General features: G+C 54.6%; 1 protein-coding gene and 1 long non-coding RNA gene across 2 annotated transcripts in view; both read right to left on the bottom strand.

Moving 5' to 3' along the window:
* Positions 1-18,501, bottom strand: part of LOC309452483 (olfactory receptor 14A16-like) — a gene marked incomplete at its 5' end in the record, with an annotated part of 80,432 nt that extends 61,931 nt beyond the window's left edge. Inside the window, one exon of the mRNA XM_082077111.1 lies at positions 18,239-18,501. Within this exon, the coding sequence (XP_081933237.1) occupies positions 18,239-18,501 (263 nt within the window). The remainder of the gene's footprint in view (positions 1-18,238) is intronic.
* Positions 1-21,364, bottom strand: part of LOC309452486 — a 231,305-nt gene that overhangs the window by 121,768 nt on the left and 88,173 nt on the right. The gene's annotated exons all lie outside the window — the stretch shown is intronic.

Raw genomic sequence — 21,364 nt, 5'->3', positions numbered from 1 at the left:
ACAAAAATCCTTTTCAAACTGTTTAATTTTGAAAAGCTACAATGGGTATAAAGCAGAAAAAAAGAGCAGTGAATGTGCATAAACACCATTAGATGTTTTTTTCAGTTCCATGATGTGCTCTTTTACTAAGAAGCGTCTGCTGGAGTGGATATCCTGGACACAAACAGGCGGGTTCTGGTGTTGTGCCCACGGTGATTCATCCACTGTGGCCGTGGGTGTCAGGCCTTGATACAACAGACACAAAACCTTGGGAGGGAGGTGATCACAGTAAAACACTTAAAGATAATGAGCTAGCAGATTTGATTTAATCTTTACTTAAAAATACACATGGCTGCTGTCTTTTTTCCAGTTTAGCTAGGACGGGCTCCAATATCTCTATTAATTCTAATTACAACACGTGACAAAAATTAAGGGGGGGGAAAGCTTTGTTTTTACAACGGTAAATACAGTCTAAATTGTAATTTGGGAAACAGATAAAGGGGTGTAGCAAATGAGGCACAGACTCTGTTTAAGATGTAGAGAGACGTTTAATACAAACTCAGGTTTGCATTTGAAACATCGCGTACCTCTGTCCTTGATGTACCAATCGGGTATCAATCCCTCTGTCCCTGATGTACCAATTCCATATCAAACCCTCTGTCCCTGATGTACCAATCCTGTATCAGTCCCTCTGTCCCTGATGTACCAACCCCATATCAGTCCCTCTGTCCCTGATGTACCAACCCCATATCAGTCCCTCTGTCCCTGATGGTTCATGTCCCACACAGTCCTTGCTGCTTGTGTTATTCCACCAGCGCTTGTTCTCACACTGTGACTCTTGCAGTATCTCACAGGCCAGATGTCACAACCCTGCCACATCTCCCCTTCTTTGTTTAACAATTGCAGCCACAGCAGCGTGTAACTGCACAGCCATTGCACCATTAAAGCTTTTTTCAACCATTCGTTGTGCACAAGATAAGACCCATGGTACACAATCAATAAGTACCAGACTCCACATACAAACATTCTAAGCAGCGGGTTAAAGGGCCGTGTTTTGCAATTTTTGTGGCACCCATAACCATTACAGAATCGCTACTTAATATTCCCTGCATAGTGTTTAACACAGAATAATGAGCTCCCAGTCAACTAAGAATTCTCATTCTCTGTTCTCCAAGTCAGGACCTATATTAATATATTACTGAGCTGTCAGTTTAAGATGGTGTAAAAACTCAGTGGGAGACTCCTCACGATCCTGTTTAATCTCAGAAGGTTTCGGCGTATTTACAGCTTTAGGCACAGCGTGTCTAATCCCGTATAAAATGCACTGTCCATACCAATTCAGCCTGTCCCCCGATATAAGGATATCAGGATCCCACCCTGGACTGACCGAGGGACAATTCTGATCTCATGTTCTCTGTGTATTCTACACCAATAGCTGTTCTTCAACAAACCTCTTACTGGTTTCCATTTCTTTCCCTGATTATCCTTTTTCAAAACAAATGGATCTGAAGGGGATAAATACAATGCATAAGTAACACTATGTATTGTGTAATATGACTTATGTAATAGGCAATATATGATTTAAAATATATATCTTACTATATATTACATGTAGCGCATTACTATACTATACATCTCAAAGTATACCCACCTAGACCTGCGCAGCATATTAATATTATTTACAGTGGCCGCCATTAATTACAATATTCAATCAGATTCTCCCTGGTTGACGCCCTGTTGAACAGCAAACGATCCTTTTCCAATGTCAGAAAACACAGCCCGGGGGGGATTTCTCCCGAATCCTCCTGCCGATTGTCCACTACCTACTTCACAATCACAACAACAGACAATTGGTGAACCGTAAGTACTGGACTATAAAATCACCCAAGACACAAGTAACAACAACAACAAACCACTAAAGACACAAACAATTATACAATTGCTAAGGCACAAACCGCAAAATCACTAATGGTACCTTTATCAAATTACTGTTCCCTCGTTTTTCTCTTTTATTTATTGTTTTCTCACTTTTCTCTTTAATTTTTTCTTTCTTTCTTTTTTTTAAGTTACCCAGTTTACAAAATGTGCAGACGCGAATACGCAGACCCAACGCGCTGGTGTCGCCCACGTCTCGCGCAGGCAGCTGCCAACCCAACCAGACAATGAAAGTGCCTTATCTCATTGATGGCTTTTACCCGCGTCCCGAGCTGGTCTGAGGATCCGTGGTCCCTTCCAGGATTTCCCCAGTGCTGGCACAAGGTCCCAGAGATCCTGGGATCCACGGGAGGTCAGGCAGATTATCCCATCCTCGTCGCCAGAAAACGATACTGAAAAGTTGGCAAACAGACTCTTTAACACTGTTTTGAAAGTGTTAAAAAGCAGGCACTTTTATTACAGCGCACTGGGCACTTGGGGAATCCCTCCTCTAATTGAGCGTGCGTTCCGCTTTCCTCTGTTTTTACATATTGTGGAACTCCTCCAACAGCAAAACATGTCAACCAATGTTACAGACGCCTCGTGTTCTTTCACCAGCGCGTGCAGCAGCAACGAGAAATCTGGAATGAGCGTCTACAGAAACACGTACGTATTTACCCAACTCAGAACAATGCGTTACATCCGCTGGCCGTACTTCATTGGCAGTAATCCCTCCTGGATTAACACCCTCTGTGGATGGCATGGGTGCCAACTGTTGGCAATCAGGGCAGGACAAAAGAACGCTCCTGGCTTGTTCCACTGTAATTTGTAATTGCCGTTTTAACGCCTTTGCACTCTGGTGAAAGAATTTATGTGATAATATAGCTTGCTCCAAGGCTTTAGGCACAGTGAGAGGCACAGCTTGTGCATCGGCCCTCCTATTGCCTTGCACAAGCGGTCCTGGAAGGGCAGTGCGAGAGCGGGTGTGCATTGCATAATAACCATGATGTCTATGATCTATTAGAAACCATAGCATTCTCAATTCAGCCATCAAAAGAGGATTATCCTCTTCCTTAAGAAAAGAAGCTTCCAGGCGGTTAAGTACGCCAGCTGCATTATATGAGCCAGTTACAACATTCAAAGGTTTGTTACAGAACACCTCAAAGCGATCCTAACAGCTGTCAGCTCAAGAACTTGTTTGACCCTTGGTCTCTTTTTCTACCTTGTGTTTGCAGCACTGGGTATCTGAGTTTAGCCACGTCATTACAACTTTACGTGAGCAACCAGAGGCATCAGTAAATACAGTCTTGTCGCTTACTGGTCGTTGCTGACAGCAGAAGTTGCTGTACAACACTAAATTACCAATTTCAGCCCACAGTTTATGCTGAGGGTAATAAACTGATATGTTCCCTGCGTATGTTGCCAATGCAATCTGGAAATTCACATCTTCAGTTAATTACCATTGTGAATTCTCCTTTGTTGTAGGAAGAAATATACCTTCAGGTCTACCCCATACATAGCATATAAACATTCTCTGCCTTTAATTATTGGTTTTGCATACATTTCTTTTATTATCCAAACTCTTTTCATTGGTGTGTGAGCTAGAAAAACCCATACGGCCACAATCACCTTTCTCCCTCCTTGAGCTCTCCTGACCTGTGGTTCCACCACCGGTGTCTTCTTTCTTGATCCCTCTTGACTGGCAGGTGCGCTCCAACCCTCTTTATCCATCACTCTTCCTCACAGGTTCACCTCCTTCCTTGCTTTTCCTTTGCACGCTGCTCCCCCTGAAGAGAAACACATGGAGGACTGAGCTACACCAGCCCAGGGGCTGAGTCCGGGGCTGACACCTCCCCACACCCCACAGCGCGCCCACCTTACCTTGGCACCAGCCCCTCGCACAGCCCTTCCCCTCAGCTCTGCCCTCCGCTGCAGCACAGCTTCCGCACGTGCCCTGCTCAGGCTGGACCCCAATGTCACAGGTTAGAGATGTCACAGCTCAGTACAAATGCCCACGGTCCTCACCTGCTCTTTGGTACTTGCTGGACCCCAATGTCACGGGTTAGAGCTGTCACAGCTCAGTACAAATGCCCGCAGTCCTCACCTGCTCTTTGGTACTTGCTGGACCCCAATGTCACGGGTTAGAGATGTCACAGCTCAGTACAAATGCCCGCGGTCCTCACCTGCTCTTCGGTACTTGCGGAGGGTCACGTCGCTGTGCCCCAGGGCACTGGCCTGCACGGCCCTGCCCGGCAGCGGGAGCGTCTGGAGCTGCCGGCTGGTTCTCCAGCTTTAGGGTCCCCCGCAGCAGCCCGCTCTCCTCAGCTCTGCACACCCAGCCAGTTGCGCCGCCCAGGCAAAGTCAGCTTCACCCTCTGCCTACACCTCACCTGCAAACAGCCAACTCTTCAACTGACAACCGTCCAAAACCAACCGACAAACTCTCCAAATCTCAGCCTTTCGCTTTCAACTGCTGCCTTGAGTGCATCTCACAGACAAGCCTCCAAAATGCCCTCATCCTGCAATAATACTCCAGCACTGATCGCCTGCGGGAACAACCGCCACAATACCATGCAAACACCAACCAGTTCTGGCACGGAAATATCGCTTTCTCCTCAAGATTCCACCTACACCAACTGCTGACAAACACACGCTGTCCTCACCAAAGCCAAATGCTGCAACAACCAGCGACAACTCAAATCTGCGTGTGCGGCGCAAAATCGCAGGTGTGAGCTAATGCAGAGCTGGGCTTGACAGCTGCAGAGTGTGCACCCTGTGGCTTAACGTGGCCAGTCACTGCCATTCTGCCTTCTCCCCGGGAGAAGCGCATGAGCACAGGCTGCTTCAAGGCACGATGCGAATGGTTTGGATCTCCGGGTCTCTGAGGGCGAGAGTAATAAATGTGATCTGTGTGTGGCGCAGGAACTTCCCGTCCACTTGCTGCTCCATTCAGTCAGGTGCTGCAAGAGAGGGACAGAGAAAGAAATAGTTAGGACCGGATTAACAACCTCGTCATCCCTGTCCCCAAACCTGCAGGCGTCCTAGGAGGCCTGATCTGTTTTGCTCTTCTCCCTCTCTTTGCTGGAATACTTTACTGCACAAATTTCTGTCATGAACACTCTCTTAACCAATCTGATGTGTTCATAGTTCCCAGCCCAGCATCCATTCCTCAAGGTACCTCAGCATTTCCCTTTGAAACCAACCTTAGTGCCATCCCGTCCTGAGCTACCTCAGCATTGCCCACTGCAGCCTCCCCGACGCCATCTCCTCCCTGAGGTCCCTCAGCGCTCCTCGGCCCACGCGCTTCTGCAGCGTGGCCCTGCCCATCCCGCACAGGAGCCAATCCCTTCCGCGCCCGCCACCGGGCCCCGCCCCCCCTCCCGGCCCGGGAGTAGTTACAGCTTCCTTACCATCCCAAATCCGATGTCTTCCAAAACAAAGCTTGCGAGCGGTGGAGGAACAAGCTGAGACGACTCAATGTGAGTGATAGAGCATAGTTCACTTTATTGGGCCAGCGTACACATATCCACCTCAGACCACTACACATCTCACTGTTTTCTAAGGTCTCAGCACCCCACGTTTAGCCCAGGACACACATGGCTCATTTCACAAACCCAGCAATATTTTCTTTCTTGTAGGATCTCTGTGGTTCTCCACTGGGTATTGAGATAATACAAAGATGTTGTAGGACAGGTTTGTATCCTGGAGGGAAACTCACAGCTTGGAAGGAAACCTCAAGGAGATAGCAAAGTGTCCTGATAGCATTTGATTCAGGGAGTCTCAGTTTGCTGTTCAGCCTCACAGACTTCATTGCCCACACCCCACAGGTCAGAGCAAAGCTGGGATATGTGTTCCCATGGACACATCTGCAGGAAAGGACCCACAAGATCAGGCTGTGACTCTGCAGCTGAAACTGCCATCCCCAGAGAGCCTGACAGCAAGAACAACATCCCAACAGCTGTGACCCAGAGCAGGGGAGCAAGAAGGAAAATGCGGTGAGGGTGGGTGTGAGAGAGGCCAGGGCAGAGGCAGCCGGGCACTCAGACAGCGTCACCCTTCCCCAGCTGTGCAGCCACCTCCCAGACACCAACATTGCCAGGCAGCTGCTCTCAGCCCCTGTGCTCTGCAGAGGAACTGGAGCTCTATCTGCACAGGAGCTGCTTCATGCCTTGGAGCCCCCGGCCCTGATGGCAGAGGCTTTGCTGGGTGGGACAGGAGGCCAGGGGGCTGCTCACAGGAGGGATCTGCACTGCAGGGGATCAATCAGAGATTTCTACATCCTCCCTCCCACAAGAGCTCTGGTTTTTCTCCTCCTTCCCAGATCATGTCCCTGATGCCAGGAGATTTTCCTCCTGGGAGGTGATTCCCTGTCTGTACTCACAGACCCCATCCCAAACTCTGTGCCCTCCCCCTGGCCCTACAGACACCTGCCTGTTTGCAGGGCACTGCTTGGCAGCGTCTTCCTGTTTGCAGGTTGAAAACAAAGACAGGTGGGTGATCCTGCTGGGTCCAGCAAAGGCGATGCTGCATCTGTCCATGGGCAGAGGAGTGGATGAAGGCTCATCAGGAGGCTCCTATCAGACCTACTAACTGCTTGAAGTTACAGCTGAGTGGTCTCAGTGATTTGTTCAAGTATGAGAGCTACTCTTCCATTTCTCCTCTCAAATTCCCCAAGAGAAAGAAATTGAAAATAAGGACTTGGGAAAGCTCCTTAGCTTTACTGTAACCCCTTCCTTTACCTTCTCCTTGAAAGAGCCCATTAGAAATGTCCCTCTGAAGGTGCAGCAGAGAAACTCACCTCTATATAATGTTTTCTCTACACTGGAGAAACTGCAACGTCCCTCCTGACAGATGCCACAGCTTGTGGAATGTTCCAGCTTTAGCATCTCTCCAGGAACTGGAGCTGAATTGGGCTATGGCCAGAGACTTACTCTTTTCAGGGCTGTGAAGATTTGTCTCCCACTGATCTCTCAGCATCCTCCACCCCATGTTGTCTTTAACCTCTCTTTGCCTGGCTCCTGTGCCCTCGGTGCTGCAGGCAGAGCCCTCAGCCCTGCTGCGCTTTGCAGAGGAGCTGCTCCTGGGCAGAGCTGTCTCTCTGCAGCGCTGCCGCTTCCATGAGCTCCCTGTGTCCCAGGAGCCCAGCCCAGCTCAGCAGCACAGGAGCAGCCCATGATGTCCCTTTCTCTGTCCCCTCTGGGCTCCCTCCAGGTGTCCCTGGGGCTCCAGGGACACAACCTTTCAAACAGCTTCAAGTAATCAGTGATGTTGATTCTCTCTCCTCTGCACAGACGCTTCTTGCCAGCATTATATTCTTCCTCTTAGAAAATAAACTGGTATGAAAATCATCTCTTCTTGTCCCATCATTAGACAGGGCACCAGGAAGGTTACAGCAAAGGATCTAATTTCTCCAAGCTGAAGGAGGAATATCTTCAGTTGAATGGATTTAGTAATTTTATTCTGGTTTTATACTCCTAGGTCTAGAGAGACATTCATCAATCTTTGGCCATGTCATGTCTGTGCTCTGATTCAAAGCCTTTGCACACATGGGCTCTTGGACACTTGGTACCAGGTTTCCTTGTGCCAGGTCAGAGCTGGGCTGGTGCCACAGCTGGGGTGGCTCAGCCCAGATGTGAGGCAATGTCCTCAGCCAGGGACCTGACTGGGGGAGCTGGAGCTGTCAGCGCCGCAGACAGAGCTGTGACATAGATGGAATAAACTGCCAGGCAAGGTGGCAGAAGTGAGTTCATCTTCTCTGCAAGGACAGCAGCCTCCAAGCACAGCAACAGTCCAGATCAAAACTCAGCCCAGACCTGTAAGGCAATTCAAGGGCCCCATAATGAGCTGTTACTACTGCAGGAACAGTTAAACGAGAAACAAAGTCACTGTGTGGCCACTGATGAGTTTAATAAGGGAAAACAGCGATATTCTCTGTGTCTCTTGTCCTCCTGCAGGTAAATAATGGAAACTGGCTCAGTGATCCCCTCTGCCAGTTCCCTCAGAACCCTAGGGTGTATCCCATCTGGCCCCACAGACTTGTGGGTTTCCAAGTGGTGTAGCAGGTTGCCAACCATTTCCCCTTGGATCATTGGGGCTTCACTCTGCTCCCCATGTCTGTCTTCTGCTTCAAGGGGCCGGGTACCTGGAGCACAACTGTTCTGACTGTTAAAGACTGAGGTGAAGAAGGCATTTAGTACCTCAGCCTTTCCACCTTTTTCATCCCCCACCACCTGGATTCCTCCTTTTGTGCTCTGCCCGCTCCAACAGTTTGTCACTTGGTTATATGGTCAGTTTATCCTCAAGCCACTGAGAGCTTCTGTAAGCGGTGAGACAGCACACAAAGCCCATCCCCTCTGCTGCCCACCCTTGGAATTCCCTAGAAATCTCTACAAACCCGCTAAAGGAGCAGCTTCACTGCTGTTCAGATCAGCCAGTCAGGTGAACACGGGGCTCTGGAACATACCACAGGGCAACAGGGCAGTCCCGAGGGGACATGAGGGCAAAGGGGGACCTGGAGACACCTGAGAGCACCCAGGTGCCCAGGGCTGAACTGGCCTGTTCCTCCCAACGGGACATGCTGCCCCTCGCTCCCCAGGCGCAGGGTCACAGTGGGGCCCTTTGTGACCTCACATTGTGACACCCACTGCCCTGCCTGTGCTCAGCGCAGCTGCAGCCCCAGCCCACACTGTCCGGCAGGACGGTGACGAGACAGGGTGCGAGCACGGAGCTGGCGAGAGCCCCCGAGCGTAGCCCACGTCTTTCATTGAGTTTGAGATTTAGAGAATCTTTTTGGTTGGAAGCGAACCTTTAAGATCATCGAGTCCAACCACACCCTCACTTTAGCTGCCCCGGCAGACTCCCCTCTGCCCCCGGCAGCCTTGTGCTGAGGACTCCTCAAGTGCAGCCCACGTCTTTCCCGGCTGCCCTTGGCAGACTCGTGGTGTTTCACCGAGTCTTCCCCATTCCTCACCCATACCTCTTTCCCCAAACCCACGAGATGGCAGACAAACACCTCACCTGCCCCGTGGTGGCCCTGGAGGAGGACAGGGCTCCCCAGGAGAGCAGCTCTCCAGCAGAGCCCCAGGAGCTGTGCATGGCCCAGGACCTGGAGATGGGTGAGTGAGGGGCCCTGATTGTCTGGGCAGGGCGGGGGCCAGCGAGCGCTCCCTGCTCAACACCAAGACCACGTTTCTCTGCACACTGGCAGGGGGGTTCCACAGGTGTTGGCCATGATGCTGCCTGAAGCCCAGGGCCACTCCGAGCTGGGAGCCGGCCCCAGCACAGCCTCTGCGGGCAGAGGGGACCCAGCTCCTGCTGCAGGGCACGGGCAGTGAGAGGCAGCTGGGCGGGCAGGAGGCAGCCGTGCTGTGGGACGGGGACCTTTCCTGCCCGTCTGAAGCGAGTTCCTCACCCGCTGCACTGGGCACTTTCCCCGTCCTGCCTGGCTGCAGCATTGCAGCCCGTCTGCCGGGCACCCTGACATGCACGGGGAGACTGTGCCAGAGCAGGGGGTGTGCGGCTGGATGGGGGGCAGAGCTCCTTCTGCTCTGTCCTGCCTGCAAACCCTCTCTGCAGCTCTCCCTGCTCTCCCCCTCTATTAGATGCCGATGCGTTACCTGTGAACGGACTTCTAAAGGGATACATGGACTCCATCGTGTCCTTTCTCGGCAGCCCAGAAAAGGTAACCGCAGCCACTTTAAAGGTGGCTGTGCCGGCATCTGCTGACAGGGGCTCTGCTGCGGGTGCTGGAGGGTGCTGGCTGGGCAGAGCTGCTGCTCCCAGGTCTCTAATGGGCACTGCACCCCCATGCTGCGGTGCCGCTGGCCACGTGTCCCCATCTCACGCTCCCTGTTTGCCTCTCTGCTCCCCGGCTGCCAGGAGGAAAGCCACAAGATTGGGTTTCTTATGGACATCCGTGACCTGTGCGACACCAGCAGGCGCCACTGCTCACCAAGGGGCCTAGATGTCTTCTGCCGGAGATACGAGCTGGCAGAGAATATCGAGGTGAGGGGATACCTGGCGGCTCTGGGGAAGGGGTCGAGGACTGCGGCACCGGCACCCTGTGAGGACAGCGCTGGGCAGGGCCGGGGGGCTGGTGGCGCTGGGTGCTGGCAGCTGCAGGTCCCATCCCAGCTGTGCTCTGCAGGTGCTGCTGGAAGAGGAGCCCAGGGACCAACTGCGCACGGCTCTGCGGCAGATCGCCATGCGTGCCATTGCCGAACTGAGGTACCTGCCCATCCCTCCCGGGGACGCCTGCACGAGGCCTCGAGGCGCTGCTCCAGGTACCAGCATGCGGCTGGCTGCTCTCTCTCTTTGCAGCGCAGTGGAGAGGGTGCTGGAGGGCAAGGAGACAAGGCTGCTCCAAGCCTGCTTCTCCAGTGTCTTCTTGCTTCCACCAGAAGTGGAGGACATGGACCATTACCTCTACTTAGAAGTAAGTGCTGCGTGAGCTACAGGAGCCCCCGGTCCCTCTGTCTGCTCCCCAACCACCCCGTGCCACGATAGAACCAGAGATACAAGGCAGGGCAGGGTCTCAGCTCTGCTGTCCCATGTTCATCCCTTTGTCCCCTGCCTGTGGGCCTGGCCATGTCCAGTTTCGCAGGCTGCTCTGCCCAGAGCAGATTGTTTGCCCCTGGGTCTCTCCCGGGCACAGCGCAGCAGTGCGGGAGTCGTTCCTCAGTGCTGGGAGTTCAGATCAGTCTCCTGGGAGTGAGAGGGGTGGCAGGAAACATGACCACAACCCGCTGTGTTCTTGCAGACCATGCGGTCCATGGACAACATGCTGCAGGCGTTGCTTCTCAACTCTCGTGCCTCCAGAGTCAGCGAGCTGCTGCACAATATCTTCCAGGTCTGTGTGTGCAAAGTCTGGGCTTCGCAAGGGCTGTTCCTCACCCTGAGGGACGGGGTGTCCACTCTGGAGCGGACAGTCCAACCCCGTGCCGTGCAGAGAGCGCTGCCGGGAGGGTGCCCACCTCCCCGGGGAACCAGGGGCTGCCCTCCAGGCTCTTCCGCAGCACAGTGGCCGCAGAGGGTGGCATCTGCCTTCCTGCCTGGCCACAGAGCAAGAGCAAGAGCCTCTCTACAGGTTTTGGTCGAGTCCTGGGGAACCCTTAATGGAGTGGGCCAGTCCAGCACAAGAGTTGAGCGGTGCTGCTTCTGCTGGAGTGGTGGCGGCTCCCAGGGCTCACCAGCAGCTTCTCTCTTCCCAGATGCTCTTGACTTTGAGCAGCTCCGAGAGAGAACATGTGCGGCAGAGGGCCGTGGGGAGGATTGAGGGGCTGAGCTTCATGTTGGCTGAGAATCCCACACTGGGGGTAAGGAGCCAGGCACCCTCCGGCCAGACTGTCTGCCCATCCCTGCACCCCAGAGCAGCCTGCAGCTCTCCCCACATGGGGCTGTTGCCCACCCAGCTGCTTTGGGAGCTGTGACCGGCATGGCCCTGGACAGTCCTGCCTGCCCACGGAGCCCTGGACACGCGCTTGGGTTCAGGGCTTTGGCACAGCCGCCTGCCCTCAACCCTCCTGCTGTTCTGTCTCCCTCGCCCAGGCCTGGTGCGGCTCTAGGACAGACATACACGGCCCTGTCAGCTATAGAGACATCCAGATCCCAGAGCTGGGACAGCTGCTGGGGCATCTCCTCCTTTTCCAACATTCCTGGGAAGAGGCAAGAACTCTGGCTCGAGATGCAGTGCAGCACCTCGCTGTCTTCTTGGCTGGACAAAACAGTAAGAGAAGTTGTGTTGGGCTCGATCCCTCTACACACAGACATCTCCCGATGGGTCTGCTCCTGTTCCTCACCTCCTTTGTCCTTCCCAGCTGCTTCCCGTAGCATCCCAGCTGCCATTTGCTGCAGCAGCTGAGCGCTCTCCCAAAGTCTGGGATCTGTTCTCTGCTGCTCTCTTCCTCCCTCCTTTAGGGATCCTGAAGCCCGCTGTTCTGTGGTTCCCAGACCCAAACATACGGCTGATTGCCGTAACCCAAAGCCATGATTTTCCTGCCAGTGAAGAGCAGGTCTATCACTGAGTCCTCCTGGCTAGAGCTTCCAGTGCTTGTAGCAAGAAGCTGTTCCTGTACCCTCCAGAATTCTCCTTGACCACTTATGCCCTGCCATCATGAGGGCAGATCTCGGGGTGCTTTGGGAAGCTTGCTGACGAAGCTGCTGTACTTTACTGAGTTCTCTATGTTTCCCTGCTGTTTAGACAGGAGGAATCAAGCACGACAGCCCCACTTGGAAGATCCCGACAGCTCCTCTGAGGACTGGCTAAAACCTGACGTCATGGTAAAGAGCTCCTGCTGGCACTCTTGTTGGTGGCACCAGCAGGGGACTCATGTGAACAAAGGCCTCCACAATCAAGGGGCTGGCGTGGCCTCCCTGTCCCTGCTGAGACGGTTCCTGCTGTCCCTGAGCAGGGGCGATGCGAGGGCTGCTCTCCAGTGTCCCAGCAGCAGCCCCAGTCCTGCTGGCCACCAGCAAGCCCTGGTTCATGGCAGGGCCAGCAGCCTGTGCCCAGGACCCCAACCCTCCCCCCTCACCCCGGGCCTCTCTTCTTCTCCCCAGCAGTCACTGCCGCCCCTGCTGCCAGCTTTGCTGCGGGCACTGCCGCAGCACTGCCGGGCGGCTCTGCAGGGCTGCTGGCACTGCCCGGCCACGCAGCAACACCGGGGCACTTGGTGTGACTTGGCTTCACTGCCTCCCTTCCTCCCTTAGCTCTTTGCAGAACACCTCCAGCCTTCTGAGAGGACAGACATGGTCCTGGTGTTCATTGAGGCCATGAACGACTCCAGCACCTTTGGCAAGGAGGCGGCCAGAAACATGCTGGACATGGTCAAGAGAGACTGCGATTTCTGGCTGGTGGATGTAAGTGGCCTTTGGCTGGATTGTCCTGCCCTTCAGCCCTGTCAGGCCTTGTTCCTCCCTCCATCCATCTCTTCCTCTCAAATCCCAGTAAAATGAAGCCACATGGAGGCGGCAGAGAGGGATGGGAAGGACAGATGAGGAAATGGCTGCACTCCAGTGGCAGCACCATCCTCACCTGTGTCTCCTCCAGGTGTCAAAGATCACGAGCTGCATCTATAGAACCCTGGAGTGCATCAGCACGGCACCAGCCCAGCAGAGTGTGGAGTCCCTAATTGTCCCCTTGGCTGACAAGTGCCCTGGGGAGGTGGTGTCGACGCTGCTGACAATCGCACCACCAGGAGACAGGTACCGGCCCCAAAAGCCATGAGGCCTTGTTCCCTGTGGAGAGAGGGGCCCGGAGACCCTCTGGGTGCCAGCACCAAGGAATCCTGCAGGACACCCCCGAGGAGCAGGACCCTCCATCCCACCATGCTTTCCAGCGCTGGGGGTCAGCCAGGCCCGCAGCAGCCACAGCTGAGCAAGACAGCCCAGAGCCCCCCACTGTGCTCCTGCCAGCTCCACAGGAGCACCAGCTCAGCCTCTGCTGCTGCCCAGGGCATCCCAGGCGTCCTGCAGCACGGAGCCCGGACACGCTGCTGTGGCCCAGGCTGCCCTGCTGACAGAGCGCTCTCTTGCAGCACTGCCCTGGCACTGTGGGAGGTGATGTTCTCCGTGCCCCAGACCCTGCTGAGCATTTTGAAAGAGCTGCACATCCAACTCCAGGACCGGCACTATAGGGTCTTGTATACACACCGGGAGGACACCGCCATCCTTCGCTTGGCTGTGAGTTACTGGAAGAAGCTCCTGGTGCCCCAGGATCTGCACGGTGCCAGAAGCCCCAGCAGCTCTGCCGGTCGCTCACTGCTGGCTTGCTTTCAGATACTGGCCAGCAGTGATCTGCAAGATGAGGAGTTTGCTCCAATGTACCTAGTCATGAGGTTTCTGAGGCAACGAAGGCCAACGGTGCTCTCCCTGTTGCTCAGGGGCATGATGACACTGTCACAGAGAGACGAGATGGTGAGTAGGGTGTCGCCAAGGGCAGCCATGGTGGCAGCCAAGGGCCAGGGCAGTGGGTTCGGGCTTGGCCTTGGCTGGCAGTCAGGCGCTGGGGTGCCTGCTCCAAAGGCCCTCCCTGCCATGGTGGGGCCTGGGGGCTGCCTGGGGAGCTCTCCACACATGGACCTGGTCCCAAAAGGGCAACTCTCTTCTTCATACAGGCCAGAAAGATGAAGGTCATGCTGCCAGACCTGATGTGGGTCCTGCAGTATGGCAATAAGGCCATCAGGATGAAGGCTCTGGTGGTCTTCAGAAACGTGATGCCTCAGCTGGAGAGGGAGGAGGCCAGTCCCATTGCTGTGCTGCTGGCAGAATTTCTCCTGCCCTTCTTTGATGACGTAAGGCTGATATATAAGGCTGATGTATAAGCCTGAGCCCCACGGGTGGGCACTGGACAATGACAGCTGCCCTTCAGCCCAGCCACTCAAAGCAGGGGCTTCTCTCCTTTCTCCCCGGGCTCTTGTGGGATGGTTTCTGCATTCTGCAGCCCAGCCCAGCTTATCCCTGCCAGCTGCTCCCACAGCTCCTCCCCACCATGGCTGCTGAGGCTGCTGGGGGATGCTGGGACGGCGCTTTGAGGCACAGGCACTGCCTGAGCAAGTCCCTTGAGTGGCCCTTCATGCACCCAGGGCCGCAGATCTGGCCACAACTGCAGTGTGCACAATGCCGCCCTGGAGCATCTCCCCTCCCATCAGCCATGCAGGAGCTTCTGCTCCCCGTGGGCAGAGAGCTGCTGGTGCTCAGGTCCTACTGTGCTGCTCCCTCCCAGGAGCTGAGCCAGCTGAGAGAGAGCTCCATCAGCCTCTTCAGAGACCTGATGAAGATGGTGGTGCGGAACGACAAGAGGGAGATGAAGAACACAGTGCGACTTGGCCTGCTCCCTCTCTTCTTCCGCATGAGTGACCAAGTGCTGAGTGTGGCCAAGGTACAGATTTCAAAGTCGAGCAGTGATGCAGGGAAGAGACCCCTGGGCGTTTGGGCCAGGGCATGTCCCCACTCCCTAAGGGCAGAATCACCCCAGAAACAAAGCACAGAGCAGGGAGACACCAGGTCTCCTACCCCAGAACGTGGTGCCATCTCCCAGCTTCTGCTGTTCCGTAGGTTGCCAGGGAAGCCCTCCTCGGTGCCGCAGAACTGCTCAGGTGGAAACAGCTCAAACACCTGGTGCAGACAGAGCAGACATGGCGGATTGGAGAGAGCTTGGTGAGGACAACCCCCAAGGCCCAGGGCCCAGGCTGGACGGGGCTGCCCCACATGTCTGTGCTGTGGGCTCTGCAGATGTGCCTCACCTGTCCTGCTGCAGCCCCGAGCTGCATCCTTGTTCCCTGTCATCAAGAATAGAGCCCCCAGGGGCTCTTCCCTCTGCCCCGCAGCCAGCGGGAGGGAGGGCTCTCAGCACCCCTGGGACCCCTCCGCCTGTGTCTCTCTCTCAGCCCCACAGGGCTCCTGACTGGAACACGGGGATGGCCGGGGGGGAAGGGGAATGTGTGTTGTTGTGGGGAGGGACTGGTCCAGCCAGCTGGGGAGGGACAGTGACGTGCTCATCCCCTTGTACTCTCTCCAGCTGGAGCGGGACAGGAGCAGAGCTCAAGAGCTCTTGAGCCTGAGTCTGCCGTACCTGAGGGATGCTCAGGCCAGCTTGCGAGAGGCGGCCGTGAGGTTCATCGGTGAGTCACAGCCCCCAGGTCCCTCTTTCTGCAGCCTGGACCCAGTCCCTGCCACTATCCTGGCACAAGGAGCAGCCCTGTGGCTGCCAGAGCCCCGGCTGCCCCGGACAGGGCCTTGGCCTCCCCTCCCAGCCCTGCCCACGCAGGTGGCCGTGGTGGCCACCTCACTCGGTCCCAGCATCTCGGCTCCTGCTCTCCCCTGGGGTCAGCCCTTATGAGGGGAGGGAGCAGGGGCTGACGGAACTCTGTGCCCAGGGTTGGCTGTGCGGCACCTGAGGGACCCAAGCAAGGAGAGTCTGTCTGAGATCTGCAGCGGTGAGTAGGGAGCGTGGTCGGGAGGGGATGCCTGGGGGTCTCTGCAGCCATGGGAGCTCATCTGGGCTCTGCTTCTTTCTGTTGCAGCCCTGCAGCCCTTGGAGGAGGACAGCGAACCCTCCATCTGCTCCCTGGCAACTAAGACCATTGTCATCGTGTGCTCTTCATGGAAGCGGCCAAGATCTCGATGGACCCTGAGAGCCCTGTGCTGCTGGCGCTAAACCAGGTGGAGGAGCAGCTCCTCTTGAGGAAAATGGCTGGATTTTAATAAAGAGCCCTTCTTGAAGTTGGGTCAGATGTCTGCTTTTCCAAGGACTAGAACCTCTCTGAGTGCTCTGGTACTTTTGAGAGCACAACCCAGGATCATGGGCAAGGGTGATGTAGCAGACAGGAACACTTGCAATGAGCCATTCCAGCAGCTGAGATGAATATCACCAAGCCACTGAGGTTTGTTCTTGGAGTCACACACAGTAATGTCAAGTTCTGTCTGCCATCCAAGTCTGAGCTGGCCTGGTGAACTCCTTCTGCACCCAGGGGTGTTCAGAGACGGAATTTTTCCCTGTTGCACATAGAGGCTGTACTCTTGGTTTCCCTCTGGCCTCCTGGTGCCACTTCCAAAGGACGGGAGGCACCTCAGCCCTGTGGTGTGTCACCTGCTCTGCACTCATCTGACATGTCCCACATCATGAGGAATGGACACGGGGACCTCAGTTCAAGGAAGCACAACCCAGTGCTGCATTCAGGCGGTTTCCCATAGGATGTTTCTGCCAACATGAAGTGACCTCAAGACACTGTCTGTCCCACAGGCCTTCATGGAACCCCCAGGAATAGCTGATGCTGTTTGTGCTCACTTGGGTACATATCACCTCACATCCAGGATGTGCGTGCTCACATCTCATCTGTACAATGCAGACATGGACTGCTGACCTAGTCATTCAGTGTCATTCCATGGAGGGAAGAACAATCTCTGTGAGCTGGGGAGAGAAGTCAGGGCTAGAAATGGTGGTTGAGAGGGGCCCGTCCATGACAATGCCCTGGGCCAGATTCTGTGGGGTGTCCAGTGAACAGGGGCACAGCCCAGCCCCTGCTCTGCTGGTCCTGCAGGTCTCTGGCAGGAGCCTGGCTGTGAGAGGACACTGCTGTGTGCCAGCCCTGCACACACACGCTGTTCAGATGTACACTGGTGTTTGAATCTGTGGGACACTATCGTAAGCATATGCTTGAAGATATAACCCATCGTGTATTGCCCATAGGAGATCACCTTTCTATCTGGAAAGGCTGTTGTGAGGCCAGCTCTGTCACTGCAGTGCCCATTGCCCGTCCCTGCCTGCGCTCACAGGACTGACACGCAGCAGGACGGTGACCAAGCTGCCAGAGCACTCAGGCCTTGCACCAACACCAGGGATGAGAAGGAGAGTGTGGGAGTGGAACCAGAACAGCTCTGGAAGAACAAGCGCTGCTGCTCCCTGCCAGGGCTGACATGCCAGAGCTGTTTTCCCCTCCACCCACACACAGAAACTGTCTCTGCAGCTCCAAAAAGCTCTTGCAGGAAAGATATACCAAAAAACAAGTTGCTAAACAGCCCTTTATTCTGTTTAGAGACAAGGAGAGCACTGCTGCTCATTTAAGCAGCCAACAGTTATAAAAGAAAAGCCAACAGTGAATTAGAAAGGGGATGACAACATTATCACAATAAGAAAACAACCAACAACACCAGAAAATCCAGTTGACAGGCTGGGCTTGTAATTAGCTACATTAAAACTCCTATATAGAAGAAGATGGGCAGTTTATTGCTTCAGAAAACACTAGGATATGAGTTTCCACAGAGCATCCTTGAGCTGCTGGTTCCTCATGCTGTAGATGAGGGGGTTCACTGCTGGAGGAACCGCCGAGTACAGAACAGACACCACCAGGTCCAGGGATGGGGAGGAGATGGAGGGGGGCTTCAGGTTGGCAAACATGGCAGTGCTGAGGAACAGGGAGACCACAGCCAGGTGAGGGAGGCAGGTGGAAAAGGCTTTGTGCTGTCCCTGCTCAGAGGGGATCCTCAGCACGGCCCTGAAGATCTGCACATAGGACACCACAATGAACACAAAACACCCAAATCCTAAACAGACACTAACCACAATAAGCCCAGGTTCCCTGAGATAGGAGTGTGAGCAGGAGAGCTTGAGGATCTGGGGGATTTCACAGAAGAACTGGCCCAGGGCATTGCCCTTGCACAGGGGCAGTGAAAATGTATTGGCCGTGTGCAGCAGAGAATAGAGAAACCCAGTGGCCCCTGTAGTGCAGGGGTTTGCAGATGGCAACGTAGCGGTCGTACGACATGATGGTGAGAAGACAATACTCTCCTGAAAAAAAAAAAGACAAACAGAAAGACTTGGGCAACACATCCCAAAAAGGAGATGGTCCTAGTGTCCCAGAGGGAATTGGCCATGGATCTGGGGACAGTGGTGGAGATGGAGCCCAGGTCAAGGAGGGCGAGGTTGAGCAGGAAGAAGTACATGGGGGTGTGGAGGTGCTGGTCCCAGGCTATGGTGGTGATGATGAGGCCGTTGCCCAGGAGGGCAGCCAGGTAGATGCCCAGGAAGAGCCAGAAGTGCAAGAGCTGCAGCTCCCGTGTGTCTGTGAACGGCAGGAGGAGGAACTGGGTGATGGAGCTGCTGTTGGACATTGGCTGCCTGTGGGCATGAGGACCTGTGCAAGGAGGAAAAGACAGTGGCATATCAGGGGAGACTTCTCTGAGGAAAATAAACATGCTGTTTCTCATGGAAAACCCCCTCCCTGATGGAGGGATGTTTCCGCTCATTCTGTTTCTACCAACTGAAGAAAAGAGTTCATCACAGTTTAAAATGGAGTTTGGGCATTTAGTTTCCATGAATACAGCTCTGGGGCAAGACCCCCTGAGCTGGTGTCAGAACAAAAACTAACCCACACTCCCACCCCAACCCCACAGAGCAAGAGCACCAGGGACAGGTGGAACAGGGACAGGGAAGGACACTGCAGTGCTACCAGAAAATAAAGCAAGGACAGAAAGGCAAGCGGGCATGCTGTGGAACCTTCTCCTGACCCAGCTGTGCTGCTGCCACTCACATAATGACACTGTAGAGCAAGTAGTTTTAGCACCTTTTTTGTGTACCACGTTCCAGGACTCCTTCACCTGGAGGTCCAGCTGCTGAGGTGGAGACTTGTGACCTGGACCCCATGGCTTTGGGGCAGAGGGTCTGCTGGGGAGGAGAGGAGACCAGGGGTTGCACTGGGAAATCTGTCTGCACTGCAGGGGATGGCAGGAGGGTCCTGAATCCCCTCCCCAGCATTTCTGGTCCACCTCCTTCTCCCTGCCCATGTCTGTGCTGCCTGCAGCTGTGTCTCTGTCCCTGGGTCTGCTCCCTGTCAGTGTCACAGACCCCGTCCCACCCGCTGTGTGCTCAGCTCTGTCCTGCTCACACCTCCTGGCACTGCCCAGGGGCAGCTCTGTGTGTGCAGGGGCTCAGGAGCAGCTCAGACAAGTCCTAACGAGAACTGGGGTCTCAGTGTCTGCTCCAATGAGAGAAATAAATCCCCATCTCCACTGCACACCCAGACGAGCAAGAGTGGAAAACAGAAAGCACAGACTCCTTCCCTTGCAGCTGTTGCTGTCTCGATGTCGTTGGTCAGAAGGACCCTCTGCCATGTCTGTGGGGGGATCTGGAGCTCTGAGCAGCCCTGACCCACACAGCCCCCTTCAACCCCACAAGCTCCCTGCCTGCCCTGCCGGGGTCGCTCCTTCCACCCACAGCTGCTGCCATGGGATCTCCCGGGCAGGCTGAGCGCTGACCCTGGCAGGCGGCAGAGTCCCTGCCCGGCACAGCCCTGGGGTGCAGGGACCCTGCTCTGCAGGACAGCCCTGGGCACCCCTAGGTGCTCCTCCTGCAATCACCCTCAGCAGAAGCTGCCATCATGCCCTGTTCCTCTGACAGTGCAGCAGCGAAGCGCTGGTCTGGACCATGTTCTTGTCCTCTACATGAGAAAAACTGTGAGAGAGACCTGACAGACCCTGTAAATTGTGGGATGTATCATCTTTAGGAGATCCCCCAAGAAATGCAGCTGCATTGTCCTACAGCCAGAGACTTACCGTGTTAGAACTGTGAAGATTTGTCTCTCAGTGAGCCCTCAGCAACCAACCCCCTCCATTGCCTTTCCCCTCTCTGTGCCTGGCTCCTGTGCCCTCGGTGCTGCAGGCAGAGCCCTCAGCCCTGCTGCGCTTTGCAGAGGAGCTGCTCCTGGGCAGAGCTGTCTCTCTGCAGTGCTGCCGCTTCCATGAGCTCCCTGTGTCCCAGGAGCCCAGCCCAGCTTAGCAGCACAGGAGCAGCCCATGATGTCCCTTTCTCTGTCCCCTCTGGACTCCTCCAGGTGTCCCTGGGGCTTCAGGAGCACATCCTTTCAAACAACCTCAATTAATCAGTGATGTTGATTCTCTCTCCTCTGAAGAGACACATCATTGTCGTCTTTGTATTAAACAATGAATTACTATGAGAATCAACTTTTCTTGTCCCATCATTAGACAGGACACCAGGAAGACTACAGCAAAGGATCTAATTCCTCCAAGCCGGGGGAGGAATATCTTCAGTTGAATGAGTTCATGCATTTTATCCTGGTTTTATACTCCTAGGTCTAGAGATACATTCATCAATCTTTGGCCATGTCATGTCTGTGCTCTGAAGCAAAGCCTTTGCACACATGGGCTCTTGGACACTTGGTACCAGGTTTCTTGTGCCAGGTCAGAGCTGGGCTGGTGCCACAGCTGGGGTGGTTCAGCCCAGATGTGAGGCAATGTCCTCAGCCAGGCACCTGACTGGGGAGCTGGAGCTGTCAGTGCTGCAGACAGAGCTGTGACACGGATGGAATGAACTGCCAGGCAGGGTGGTAGAAGTGAGTTCATCTGGTCTGCAAGGACAGCAGCCTCCAAGCACAGCAACAGTCCAGATCAAAACTCAGCCCAGACCTGTAAGGCAATTCAAGGGCCCCATAATGAGCTGTTACTACTGCAGGAACAGTTAAACGAGAAACAAAGTCACTGTGTGGCCACTGATGAGTTTAATAAGAGAAAGCAGCGATATTCTCTGTGTCTCTTGCCCTCCTGCAGGTAAATAATGGAAAGTGGCTCAGTGATCCCCTCTGCCAGTTCCCTCAGAACCCTCGGGTGTATCCCATCTGGCCCCACAGACTTGTGGGTTTCCAAGTGGTGTAGCAGGTTGCCAACCATTTCCCCTTGGATCATTGGGGCTTCACTCTGCTCCTCATGTTTGTCTTCTGCTTCCAGGGGCCAGGTACCTGGAGCACAACTGTTCTGACTGTTAAAGACTGAGGCGAAGAAGGCATTTAGTACCTCAGCCTTTCCACCTTTTTCATCCCCCACCACCTGGATTCCTCCTTTTGTGCTCTGCCCGCTCCAACAGTTTGTCACTTGGTTATATTATCAGTTTATCCTCAAGCCACTGAGAGCTTCTGTAAGCGGTGAGACAGCACACAAAGCCCATCCCCTCTGCTGCCCACCC

Source organism: Streptopelia decaocto (assembly GCF_964273445.1).
Source record: "Streptopelia decaocto genome assembly, contig: HAP1_SCAFFOLD_102, whole genome shotgun sequence".
NCBI lineage: Eukaryota > Metazoa > Chordata > Aves > Columbiformes > Columbidae > Streptopelia > Streptopelia decaocto.
Note: the sequence above shows the minus strand (reverse complement) of the source record. Positions and strands in the feature narration are given on the sequence as shown.